The sequence below is a fragment of the Lates calcarifer genome, linkage group LG14, assembly GCF_001640805.2.
Source record: "Lates calcarifer isolate ASB-BC8 linkage group LG14, TLL_Latcal_v3, whole genome shotgun sequence".
Taxonomy (NCBI): domain Eukaryota; kingdom Metazoa; phylum Chordata; class Actinopteri; family Centropomidae; genus Lates; species Lates calcarifer.
Window position 1 is genome coordinate 9,390,526 of NC_066846.1, and position 13,477 is coordinate 9,404,002.

At 43.5% G+C, this 13,477-nt stretch overlaps 1 protein-coding gene across 4 annotated transcripts in view; it reads right to left on the minus strand.

Moving 5' to 3' along the window:
* The window catches only part of pcdh7b (protocadherin 7b), a 107,462-nt gene extending 101,488 nt beyond the window's left edge, over nt 1-5,974 (minus strand). For all 4 annotated transcript variants that reach the window (XM_018696445.2, XM_018696444.2, XM_018696449.2 and 1 more), the window contains exon 1: nt 1,628-5,974. In XM_018696445.2, the coding sequence (XP_018551961.1) occupies nt 1,628-4,702 (3,075 nt within the window). In that variant the 5' untranslated portion in view covers nt 4,703-5,974. The remainder of the gene's footprint in view (nt 1-1,627) is intronic.
* Between the last annotated feature and the right edge of the window lie 7,503 nt (nt 5,975-13,477).

Genomic DNA, 13,477 nt, shown 5'->3' on the forward strand with positions numbered 1-13,477 from the left:
TACACCATATTAGAAGCTGTTAGAGACAGAGCAGGGAAAGAGAAGAGAGAGAGAGGAAAAAGGGGAGTGAAATGATTTGAGCAGAGAAACAGCATGAGGGAGGGGAGAGGGATATAGAGAGATGAGAGTGGAGATTAAAAAAGAAACCACTGCAAGAAAGAAGCCAAGGCAGAGAGCACCATTGTAAGGGGTATGATGTGGCGGAGGCTGAAAACAGTGAGAGAGAAAAAGGGAATACAGAGGGAAAACAGCCAGCAAGGGTGGATGCAATGCATGTAAGGATGTACTACACATGGCCAAACGAGAGTTTAAGAGGGGGGAAAGGCGACATTGGGCATAGAGTATAAAAACATGAACACTGAGACAGCGAGAGGAAAACAAAAACAGAAAATGAAGAGGAAAAAAAGAAACAATCCAGCTGTGTTCTGGCAGAGAACAGCACTCCAGAATTCTAAAGGAGTAGCTGCTGACACCAAGTAAAAGAAAGATCAATAATTCATTAGACTGCCATAGAAAACACATAAAACAACAGTGTTCTTTTTCCTGAAAACGCAAATCTGCTGACTTCATTATGTATTAACTCTGTTTCTCGCTGTTGTTGCACCTAACAATGCAAAAACAGCCAAAGGAAATATAAAGACTGAACTGATAAAAGCACACATTTCCTGGAATTTGAATATCACATCATGCCACCTACACCTTTTTTTCCCCAGCGCTACAAATGGAAGAAAAGAGTTAGCGAAATGGAAAAGGGAAGAGAAGCAACAAAAAAAAAAAAAAAAACAGAAGGGAGGACTAGCTGAAGGGTGGGTGAGAGTAGAAGAGAGGAAAAGCAAGTAGAAGATGGCAGACATTTATGTATGAGGGGAAAAGATAAGGGAGTAAAAGAAACCAAGGCACAATATGGGAGGTGATATAAAAATGTCCAATTTCACTGCTAGGTCAATGAATTGATGCAGACCCCAAAGAGCGGAAGAATGTTAATATAACCTCCTGGCCAGATGTTCCTACTCAAGCTGAGACTGTAAAACTGACTCACAAGCCTTACAAAGCCATGTTTGTGCTGCATTCAACCTACGTCTACCTTTCTCTCCTGTCTACTTTTGTTTTTTTTTCTCTCTCTCCCTTTCTCAAGAAGAAAAGGTAGCCTTGTCACAGACAGAGGGCAGGGCAGGGCTTGACATGGCTAAGGGGGGAGTGTAGACGGCCCCTGCCACGCTCCCCTCTGGGATAAAATAACTGCAAACCAAAGCCTTATGTGAGCTGTCTGGAGCACTCCGACACACATTTGCCAAGGTTAGTAGTTGTGACACCCCTGACGGAAAAGGCAGCCTCAACACACGCCAAGATAAAAGTGAAAAAGTTGGTCGAGTGGTAACAATACCCCTTCCTTAAGCTAATCTAAACCTTTCTTTTCCTTTTTCAATATTACATGTGAATGGCACTCCAAACCAAAACAGATCAATACCACTAACTTGACACACATTAGCACCATAAAGGCAACAAGACTACTGAGACTAGCCCTGTCAGAAAGCATTATGGTAGAGAGAACACTAAGAGGAAGAAACAGAAGACATTTAAGAGTAGTGGAGGGGAAATAAAAAAACATGGAGACGTGTCTTCTTACCTGTTTGTTGTACTTGTTGATAGTTTGACTGCTGTATTCAGAGCAGTGGTCAGATCCAAGGGAAATGTTATCTCCGGTGCCAACAAAGGTATTGGCAGGGGGCAGGTCCTGAACTGCCTGGTGCTTTTTTCCAGCTGTTGGCGACTGCGGGTGAAGTTGGACAGTGGGGAGTGGCGAACTGGACTTGTAGTGCCGGGCCAAATCTGGGCTCCCGGGCCCTCCGTTGACTGAGCGGTAGCGGCCCATGCCTGGACTGTCTGACAGCTTCTCGTTGACGCCGTCATAGCGCTGCCCATTGGGTTTGGAGGCCTCTACAGTGACAATGCTGCTGTAGAGTGGCTGTTTAGACTTCTGTTTCTTCTTATCTTTCTTGGGTTTCTTTGATTTGTCATGTTGCTGTGGTGTGAAGAAATCTTCATGATCCTTTTTGCCAGCTTCGTAGCCATTCTTATTCTTGGGTCGGCAATAACGGGCCATGACAACAACAAGAATAATGAGAATTACTGTCATGATGCCTGAAACTACTCCGATTACAATGCTTAACCTTTGTTTGCTTAGATCATAGTTGGGGTCACCGGCAATGTTGGTGTTGAGAGACGTACTCAGGCTTTTTGCCACCTGGGCCTCCACGACTGTGGAATTAGAAAGAGTCTCATTAACATACACATGAACCAGTGTGGTGGTGCTCTGTGAAGGCTGCCCTCTGTCGTTCACCTGGACCACCAGTCTGTGGAGGCCATAATGCTTCTGCTCCAGCTTCCCCACCAGTGAGATGACCCCAGTGCCACCATCAATCTCAAATAGCTTGAAAGGGTTACCCCCAATGATGCTGTAGTTCAGATCAGCATTGATGCCAGTGTCAGTATCAGTGGCTATGACAGTTCTGACTACTGTTCTGATGTTACTGGAGGGAGGAAGAAGGGTGTAGGAGCTGTTTATTGGGAAAGTGACCGTTGGTGCGTTGTCATTTTCATCCATGACAAAAAGTGAAACTGTGGCGGTGGCGGATCTGGGAGGGTCACCGCCATCCACAGCTTTAACACGGAAGGTGTATGTTGTTTTTTGCTCTCGGTCAAAGGATAGAGTGGAGAAAATAGTCCCAGTGTCATTCTCAATAGAAAAGATATCCTCCTCTTCTTCTATGTAGAGACTCATCTCTGCATTTTGGCCTTTATCTGCGTCGATGACTGTAACCATGCCAACTGGGCTGTTTGGCTCAAGGTTTTCTTTGACATAGAAGGTGAACACATCCTGCATGAACTTTGGTTCGTTGTCATTCTTATCGGCCACAAGGACAACCACTGTTGCAGAACCTTGAAGGGTGTTTATGCCCTTATCTTTGGCTATCACTTTGAATTCGTAGCGCTCCGTTTGCTCTCTATCCAGAATGGTGTTTACTCGGATGTCTCCACTGTCTGCATCGATAGAGAAAATCCCATTTACTGATGAGTCAAGGGAATAGGCTATTTCAGCGTTCTTCCCACTATCTGCGTCGATGGCTGCTACTGTTGTCACCCTCTCGCCAGGGGCATTGTTTTCTGGAAACGACACCTCTACTACATTCTGGCTAAAGATAGGAGGGTTGTCATTAGTGTCGCCCACTTTGACGATAAGAGAGTTATTACTTGCCAGACTTGGGCTTCCAGAGTCCACAGCCACGATGACCACATTGTATTCCTGTGTGGCCTCATAGTCCAGGGGTGCAGACGTGTGGAGGAAATATTTCTTTTTATTCTGCTCTCCCTCCATTTCACTGGCTGGTTTGAGCTGAAAGGGCACATCCCCTACCACTGTGCAGGTCACTATGCCATTCTCTCCCTGGTCACGGTCTGACACTTGAACTAAGGCAATGGGTGTGTCTACCACCACATCCTCAGCCACATTGGCTACACCATCTTTTAAGAAAATGCGTCCAATTTTCCTTATCTCTATAGCAGGGACGTTGTCGTTCTCATCCTTGATGTTCAACACCACAGTGGCCTTGTCCATTTTGGGTGGCTGGCCTCGGTCACGGGCCATTACTGTGAACCTCAGTTGGCTCACTTCTTCACGGTCAATGCGGTGCAACACACTCAGCCACCCTGTGCTCTCATCCAACCTCAGCAGCCTCCTTACTGACTCTGTGGCTGCCCCAAACACATATTCTATTTGACCATTAACCCCGACGTCTGCATCAGCCGCTTTGAGCTGGAGTATGGGGGCACCAGGGGAGCTGTTTTCTGGTAGGTCGGCTTCGTACACGCTCTTCTCAAACCGAGGGCTGTTGTCATTCACATCAGTGATCATCACCCTCAGAATGGCCTGGGAAGAGCGAGGGGGATCTCCTCCATCCCTAACACGCAGCGTGAGCTCATAGGAGTCTCTCTGTTCCCTATCAAGGGCCCCTTTAATGATGAGTTGAGGCTGTTTCTCTCCATCAGTAGTGTCAGCAACTTGCAGTTCAAAGACACTGCTCCTGCTCGCGCCTTCATCAAACCTCCTCTTTCCCGAGTATGAATCCCCAGAAGAACCCAAGCGCCTTGAGTTCTCCCCATTGTCCTGGATAAGCTCATATCTCTCTATTCCATTTCTGCCAAAATCTCTGTCTGTGGCAGTGGGCAGCAGATAAAGGGTTCCAATGGGTCTGTTTTCCTCCACAGACAGTGTCAGGACAGGGGAAGGGAAAGACGGGGTGTTATCATTTATATCTAATATGATGACTTTTCCCTCGAACAGATCGACCCAGCTCTGGGCCGGTCCGATGACTGACACTTCGAAATCTATAAAACACTCGTTCTCATCAAATATCATTTGGCACTGCTGTAATTTTTCACGGTCTATCCGCCTCTCGTTGGTGGTGAGCTCACCTGTTATATTATCTATTTTGAAAAAATCAGAGCCTGATTCGAGCGTGAATGTCACCTCGCCGGACCCGGCAACGATGCCCAGGTCGGCGGCTACGTTTCCTACTCTCACATCGGCGGGTCCCTCCTCAGCTAAACGGTACCGGAGCACTTGCTTGGCAGCGGGCTGATGCACAAGCTGCAGGATGAGCATGCAATAGTACAAATAGTCCACTGCACCAGTAGTCCTCATTGTTCTTCCCTGGAAAATGTCCACTTAGATTTTGGGGGGAAAATGTCCAAAAAAATAATTTAATCACTAATGGAAAGTCCGATTGAGGGAAAGAAATATCGTTTTCATTAAGAGCAAAGCCCTCGGTTTCGGGATGTGTGAGACTTCATCCTCCGGACGACTTCCCTACATCGCTCCTGCTGCAGTGAAAAGCAGCAAGTGCACGGGCTTTCCTGCTCTCCTACCCCTGCTTTTCCAACCTCCACCAACTGGATGTTAGTTGCTCTTTCCTTGTTTTAGTGCAACAAAAACCGCAACGGTGTTCAAAAAAGAAAAAAAAAAAAAAAAGACACACATACGCGCGCGCGCACACGCACACACCAGAGAGGCTCCGTGCGCTCTGGATGGTGCCACAAATCTGCGAATTTCATGCGCGTAAAAGCCAAAATGTCATAGTCCGAACATCATATCACCAGAAAGTATAGTCAGTCCACATCGCGCGGGTTTTTTTACTCACAGTTTCTCCTTTTCGTGGGGAGGAGGTGAGGCTGCAATATCCCCCTGTCCGATGATATGTCCACATATGTCAGAGGATCATTTAAATGCCCGCGCAGTTTCCAAACTCATCATACGGCGAGAGAGAGAGAGAGAGAGAGTGTGTGTGTGTGTGTGTGTGTGTACGTGTGTGTTGGCTGCGCGGAGCCTGTCAACTCCGTTCTTGCGGATGCGAATGTGAAGCGAAAAATGGTACCTGTCCGGTTTTGCCTATCCGCGCTCTCTCTTCCTTCTTCCTTCTCTCCAAGTCACTTGCAAAACCCCCAGACAAGAGGTATAGTTCTCTCTCCTCCCAACTCCACAATGCACAACCTCCTTTTAAAAAAATAAAGGTTGTGTGTGGGTTTTTTTTTTTTTAGAAAAAATCAAGCGAAAAAACTTTTTCAAAAACGTAAATCCGGCGCGTTTTTTTTTCTTTTTAGGAAACGGTGGTTGAATTCCTCAGTGTGTCCAGCATATTCAGCCTGTTCCCTCACCTGCAGACGCGCCGCATGTGTTGGCAGCCCCTATCTGCAGCACTGTGAGAGGGATTCACAAATGATATTGCAGTCTCTCTCTCCCTCTCCGTCTCCCTCTCTCTCTCTCTCTCCCCCTCCCGCCCTCCTTCTCTCTCTCTCTCTCTCTCTCTCCCTCTCTCTCTCTCCACCCCCTCCGGTTTCTTCTTCACCCAGCGGCGCACGTAAACAGGGTCGGACTTTGGTCTTGGTCACCCAGTCCAGAGGCCAGCAGACAATATTTGACGGGAAAATTAGAAAGGGGAGGTTTGGGGGGAGGGGGGGCAGAGGAGGTAGATGTCGTTGATGTTGGTCGCTATCACCGGTGGTTCTCACGAGAGACGTGGCTCGACACTTTGTGAGCACGGTCCGGACGCTTCACGATCATGTGGTGGGCGATGTGGCGAAATGTCCGGTTAAACAAATGTGTTTTACTTTATAACATGCATTGTGTAGCCTGTGCAGAGAGGCGCAAGGCTGCTGGCTTTGCCGCAAGAGACGCCTCGTGTGACAAATTCAGAGTATAACTTTTACGCACTCTTGCGCTGGCACGCTGTGTCTTCCAGTGTGATATGAGACAGTTGCAAATGTCTGCAACACACAGCCGCTGCAGGACAGACGAGACGGGACGGAGGATGTCTGTGTGTGTGTGTGTGTGTGAGAGAGAGAGAGAGAGAGAGAGAGAGAGAGAGAGAGAGAGAGTGCGAGCGCGCGAAATGCTGTGGTTTCCTTGTGGTTACTACTAATATGTATGCGTGTGGTCGCCAGTGGCTGTGCTCTCCGGGCTCGGTGTCTTTTCGCCTGTATCGCCGTTCACTCCACTCAGCATCCAGGAATCCAAGACTGTGGCTGTGAATTCATTTGCGTCAAAAAAAAAGAGGAATAAAGACAGAAATGCACCCACCGCCAACACCACTACACCATACTACTCCCTCCCTGCATGGCCCCTTTCAGACGATCCGAACCGAGTGGTTTCTCATGCGGCCACTGCGCAAACCCCCACCCCACTACCACCACCAACAACTCCCTGTGTAAGATCAGCGTGCGCGGTGTGTGTCCTACCACAGCTGCCATCCATGCAAGTGCTTGTGATGGGTACAGTGTTGAGCAAACATTCGAGTGATGCTGGCGGGCATCGTGCTCTTAATTCATCCAGAGGCGCGCGGGGAAAGGCGAGTAAATGAGCACATTCTGGATGTGTTTGCGGGGATTCGTCTACTACAGCACGTATATGCGCATTTACACTTAAGTGCAAAAAAAGAGAAGATGAAATTCAGGGTTTTGCGGCTTAACGCATGAAAATCCCCTTCTCTAACTTGGGATTGGGGGATGCTCTGCTGTTCTTAATGCGGGGACAGTGCGGCGCTGTGTGCGTCTGCGGAATTATACAGTGAACGAGTGTAATGAGTGAGTGAAGGAGTGAGGGGCAGAGTGGGATAGAGGGAGGAGAGGAGAAGAGAGGGAGGGGATGGGGAGGAAAAGAGGCAGCCAGTCTCAGCAGCTGCATCTCTCTCAGACGGCTGTCTGAATTCCAGCAGTGGCTGAATCCTTGCTTACTAGCGCCCTCTATCGTCAAATTAAAATCAAACCCTCTGAAAAGGTTGTAGTAGAAGTACAGCAGAGATAAGGTGAATCCAGTCATGTTGCACATGTCCTCTGGACATTTCATCCTTCAGTTGATTAGTCTCTGGCAAAAAGAACATTGTAAAATAATCACATATACAATAATAGTTGATTATAGGTAGGGTATATATATACTGTTGCTTATTATGTACTGTATTTTCATATGACTCAAACTGTGTGTATGAACACAATGATGCACTTTTAATCATTATGAATTAAAAATATAATATTTTCACTATAGGAAAGTTGAGGGAAGTTAAAAGCCTTACCTCAGTAAATGTTATTATGGAAAAGGTTAAAATATACACACTCATTGGGTTGTAAACTGGATCCAGTTTGGGTCAATATAGCACTAATGCAGAACTGGGTAACTGAACCTAGCACCAACTGATGGTTTTAGTTGAATGTTAGTGTTATAGTTTTTTATATGTACATATATATTACTGTTGGGTTGTTCATCCAAACTAAAATACAGTTATTTTGACCCACAACTAGACTCACCAAGCTCCAGTTTTACCTTAAACCTGTCACCAATGTATTGTCAGTGATACCAAATGAAGTGCATATGACATTCACAACTGCAAATGATGTTATTAACAATCAGAAACAAATAGTGAGTGTAAAAAGAGCTACAGTAGGTAACAGTTCACAGCCGATATCTTTTTAGTTTGGATAAATATCCCAGCAATAATATAAAGAATAACACTGGGTCACCACTCACATCTACTTGTCTTGGATGGTTTTCTATCCATCCACTGGTTAAAGTTAAACTTATTACTGCACTGGTGCCACACAGACCAACATTAGGTTAGGTTTCAACCAGTGTCTATTACTGTTTATGTGTGAAAGTCACATTTATAGTCTTCTCTTACTAGAATTTACTCAAATCAACCCGACATGTAATTTAAAAAATCAAACCATTCAAAGATTCACTGATCGCTGTTTGGCTTTTCAGCAACCAGCATGAGTCCGCAATAATAACTCTGTGTCCCAAGGCCTTTGGAATAACCAGCTACAAAGTGGAATTGAGCATGGAGGTGATTGTGAGACAGTGTTTACTATCAGAACCATAAAGATCAAGGTTCAAAATCATCACTGAAAATCATTATCATAGTTGTGTGCAGCATCGATCTTGCTCTCAAGTGGATGAGTGGTCTAAAATGATGCCAGGGAAAGCACTCGACGCCTTTACAAAGACCTCATCAGTGAAAAATGAGGTGTTTTGAAAACGAGATGTAAAAAAAAAGTGATTCATACTCCCACGCAATGACTGATAGCACAAAATTAAAACAGTTTCTGATAAGAGATGATACATCGTCCATTTTTTCCCCCAGAAAAAGTAATTTTCTGAGTGAATCTTCTCCCTAATGCAAATATTAGGTAATGAGCAGACAGCAAAATTGCTATAACTTCAGAATGCACATCTTAAAATACTTACCTATTTCTCCACATTTGCTTATTTTGCTCATGCACAGACAGTCTAGAAGTGTTAATGAAATGTGGGAAGAGAAAATGAAAAGCTGAGATGATTGCACAGTCTGCTGAATTAATGGTTTTCATTTTATAAACATAATAAGAGCAGAAATGTCTGCCTGTCCTATTTATATGTTAGTTAATGCTTATTGTAGTGCTGTCACAATGTGTGTGCAGTGCAGTTGCAATTATGTCAGCTGCCAACATAAAATGACACTTCTGTTGTCCAGTGATGTGAGGATATAGGTAATGAAATGAAACTATGCCTTATTGTTATTATGGTTTTGACTCATTCCTCCATAAGAAACTTTATAGACATAACCATAAATAATCCATACAGCAAAGAGAAACAACACTCTGTTGTATATATTACTATTACAAGATCTGTATAGCAAATGTTGCAGTTCAAAATTATCATCCGAGAAAACTGAGTGATCACACAAACTCTACTTACAGGTAAAGTTGCTGAATAGTTAGATTTCAGTTCAGAACAAAGGCTCTGACTCTCCTATAAATATGACTGGAGAACAACTATGCATAGAGGCACAAAGAGAAGATGAGGAAAGAGCTGTAATGTAGGTGTTTTGCTATATTTACCTGATAGAGAACATATTTTACACCTTAGCAGGAGGCTTTGGCCACCGTGGTACTGGTATTTATACACACAACATTTTTGTAACACACAAACATGTAAAGAGGCTTCCTGACACTCACTTTATCAATAACTTTTTGATCATTTTTAAAGATCTTTTGTTTTGAAGTTACTTTTTAAAAGGATTAGTGAAGAGTGATATATTTATGAATTGAATTAAACATTGTTAATTAAAAAAACAAACAATTACAGTGTTGTGGCATCAGATGTTGATTAGTGATTTGCTTTAGTGTCATTGGGTAAGAGGAATAGTGCTTTAAAGGAGCTATTTGTAAGTTTTGTTATCGCTACATAGCCGCTGTTAGCATTAACAGCTGTTTACTTACCAGTCTAGAAGAAACATTACAAGTTCAGCGTCAAACTTCATTCCTTTGCTTGCCAAGAACTGTCTCCAATGTTGGAAAGCAATGGCAGTGTTTTGCTTAGAGCTCTATCACTTCTTTTCTACTTCTGAAGTTAGCATGCTGATTAGCTAGCACCAGCTCGGCCAACCTGTCTTGTCACTTTCTGATAGTGATTCACTGTAGGGTCCAGATTGTCCTGAAGAAGTAGCGCTGCTCAGAGGGCATATTCTAACTTCTTGTAATTGTAATTGCAGGAATGGTTGAAACTCTTGGCAAGGTACCATCACTCCCAACAAGAAACCACATTGGGCAGCTGAGAAAACTAGCCCCTTTAATCTAATTGTGATTTGATTCTCTGAACCAGGACAGAGGTGCCACTTTAAAATTGGAAAAATATGTGAATGGATAGTAGATAAGTTGTAGCTTAGAGCTTTCCTCATGACTGAACTTAAACCTAATTCCATTTATTTCCTAAAACTGTACTAGCTTACTTACAAACGCACTTTCTTGATGCAGTTTCTTTTCACTTCTCTAATCTAAATTTGTAGCTTTTCCGTGTGACGCTGCTCTTGAAGTTTGAATGCAGGTGATTTGGCCACTGCTGAGCTCTTTTACATGTCTCATGTTGCTTTGAAAACTCCCATTCAAACTGTGTGATTGCAGGTCCTCCTTTGTAGCTGAGAAAATCCTGCTAATTGGCATTCAGAGGTGATGTAGTTACCACGATGTTAGCAGTTTTCCAGCAAGGTGTAGGATATTTTTGTCTCTTTTCTGAGGAAATTTTGAGTGACACAAAATTGACAGTGTTCTTTCGAGTTTAACTTTGAAATGGTGCATGCTCTAGTATTTCCACATTAAAAATAGAGGTTTTGCATATTGTACAGAAACAAACACGAAATCAAGAGTTTCAGTAATGTAAAAAGAAGATATTTTGAAAATGAATTGTGGAACCTTACCACTGGTGTAAGAGGAGACAAGAGGGGAACATTGTCTAATGAAGTTGGACTGAGTATCCAAACGAGAGTGTATGTGTTTGCCATGCTTACTGCTCTGAAAGTGTGAAAGTGAGTTTTGAGAAATGTGAGAAAAACATGAGTATAACTGTAAAATCAGGTCCACAACTGTGTAACTGTTAATAATACAATAATTACACTGTGTTTCTTTGAAGTTAGTGCTTGACTGATCACACTGGTGTATCTTTTTTCACTAGTGCTGAGACACCAGGTGTTTGGGACTTGGGGCAAATGTACTCAATTAATTACGACATTGCACACCAGCGTGTATCTGCGAGAATGAGGCAAGGCTGAGAAGTGGAACTAGAAAGATGTGATGTGGTTTGAAAGCTTTGGACAATGCCTCTTGGTGAATGACAGTCGCCCCTATCAGAGCTATCTTAGTACAGAAATTGCATCCACTCAGTGTCCTATCATCATTCTGCTGACACCCCCTTGATGTTAGAGGATATCCTTTAACATAGCTTCCATGTATGTATGTATGCATTTGCCTTTATCTTCCTTCCTGTGTGTATCCATATGCATCTTTGCATGGGTGGGTGCAAGCACTGATTCACACTTCCATATAATTATATATGCATATATTCCATATATGCATATAAGTTCCCCCCTGTGTGCCGCCGTGTGGATGTGTCACACATTGTCCCTAGTTGATCCTGTGCAGAGCCCCCGACGCTATGTACTCTCAAACTGTGAGGCCTCAGGAGAGAAATACAACCATCAGTCAAGAATGTGTAAAAAGTCGGCCAATGGCGTGCGGGCAGGCAGCCAGGCCACTCTTAGGCCACTCTTCTTTGTAGTTCCGCCCGAGAGGTAATATGTCACGGCATCCTCCACTTTGAACAGTAGAGAGAAACATCAACAGGGAGTGACTCAACAGCACAGAGAAGAAGCGTCCAGCACTGTGGTGGTGTAGCTCAGCGAGCCTTTTTCTCTCCAACTCCCTCTGGCGAGTTGCTATTTTGAGACTCCCGACGCCTTGTTTCTGCCTTCTCCCTCTGGGATTTGTGAGAACTGCTGAAGAGATCACAATGCACAATAGAATTGGTTCAGAAAGTTTCAATATGCCCAGATCATTCAGGTAGTCACAGGGGGTAAAATGAATGGTGCCATGCTTTAAATCTGAAAAGGAAGCAGTGTGCCTTGTTCCCGTCCACTACAAAAAATGTGAACAGAAAATCCAGTGAGAGCACTGGTGCATGTCATGAGTTATATTTACCATTTGTTTGACATCAAGAGTGATGCAGCTTTTTGGTTTTGCATTAATAATCGGCATATCCATGGGTATAGACTGGATCTGGAGGCTGAAAATGTGTCAAAAATCACACTCATGAAAGAACGCAGGCTGAAGCCAGTGTCATATTAGAGGACTCACACACCTGAGTCATGGAAATGAAACACAAAAAACTAGGACACAAGGGTTTCAGAAATGATAGAATCAATAATGTATTCATGACAGCTGGCCTGATGTCACATGGTCCTATTAGTCACACTAAGACAGACCAACTTGAATGTTAAAGTGCTACAGTATATCTCTGAATCAGTTTTACTAGTCAAACATAGTGAATTGACTTGCTACTTAGCCTAACTCGACTTGACCTTAGATTGTGGTGATATCAGCAAGTTCCTCTCTTACATGAATAATGAGGGGAAAACATCACACCAAACATGAACTGACAGTATTGAGGCTGTTAAACTAAAGGAACTAAAGGAAATTAGTTGCAAGCAAGTCTGATGTCTAAAACACTGCTTAGGTGAACTGTGGCTATTTACTACAAGCAAGATTAGCATTGTAGCTAAGGTAACGCTGTTTAATACAGCACCACTGGGAGTTTTGGAGTGGAAAATACTGTGCCAACCAATGCAAATGCAGACACTTGTTTTTTCCTGCTATAATGTGATACAATTACTTAGTCACACATAATGATTACTGACCATCTGCAGTTAGCTCGGTTATGTTAGTTTTAGATGTCTAACACTCTAAACAACTCAGACAACTCCTAAATGTACACTTGCCAGTAGCTAATATTAGTGAGGTTGCTATTGGGATGCAACTTGAAAAGGTCAACTTCTGAGTTGCCAGTTGCGTTTCTCCTCTTTGGGTAGCTAGCTGTCTCCAGCCCCTGCGCCGGGCTAACATGTTTCTGTCTGGATTATGTTCACAGGTGTATATATGCAACATTTTTGGGGGGAATCATAGCAGGGTGGCATGAAGTATAGGGTTATAAAGTACATGATATTGACACCAGAGACCAGGCTTCACACACTGTCCCAAGTGTGGTTGACATTTTCTGTATTGAAACAACACTATGAACAATGAGAAAATTTCCTCATTATGTTGATGAAAAATGTATTCTAGGTGGTATTGTGTTTCCTTTACTGCTGTTTATACGCTCAATTTCTGTGAGAGGTTTGAATGCAATACAACCAAAATGATATCAATCCTCTGTCAAACTCCTGTTAAGACAGTGAGTACAGCAAAGTTGAAGTTAGATTAGTAACTGAAATTTAATTACCAAATTTCAAGTTGTACACTACTCATTATTTAGAAAATAAATTAATTACTGCCCGTTATTGCCCAACACAGAGTATACACAAAACTATTAAACAAACAGTTTGTATATAAAGGTTAAATTGGGCTA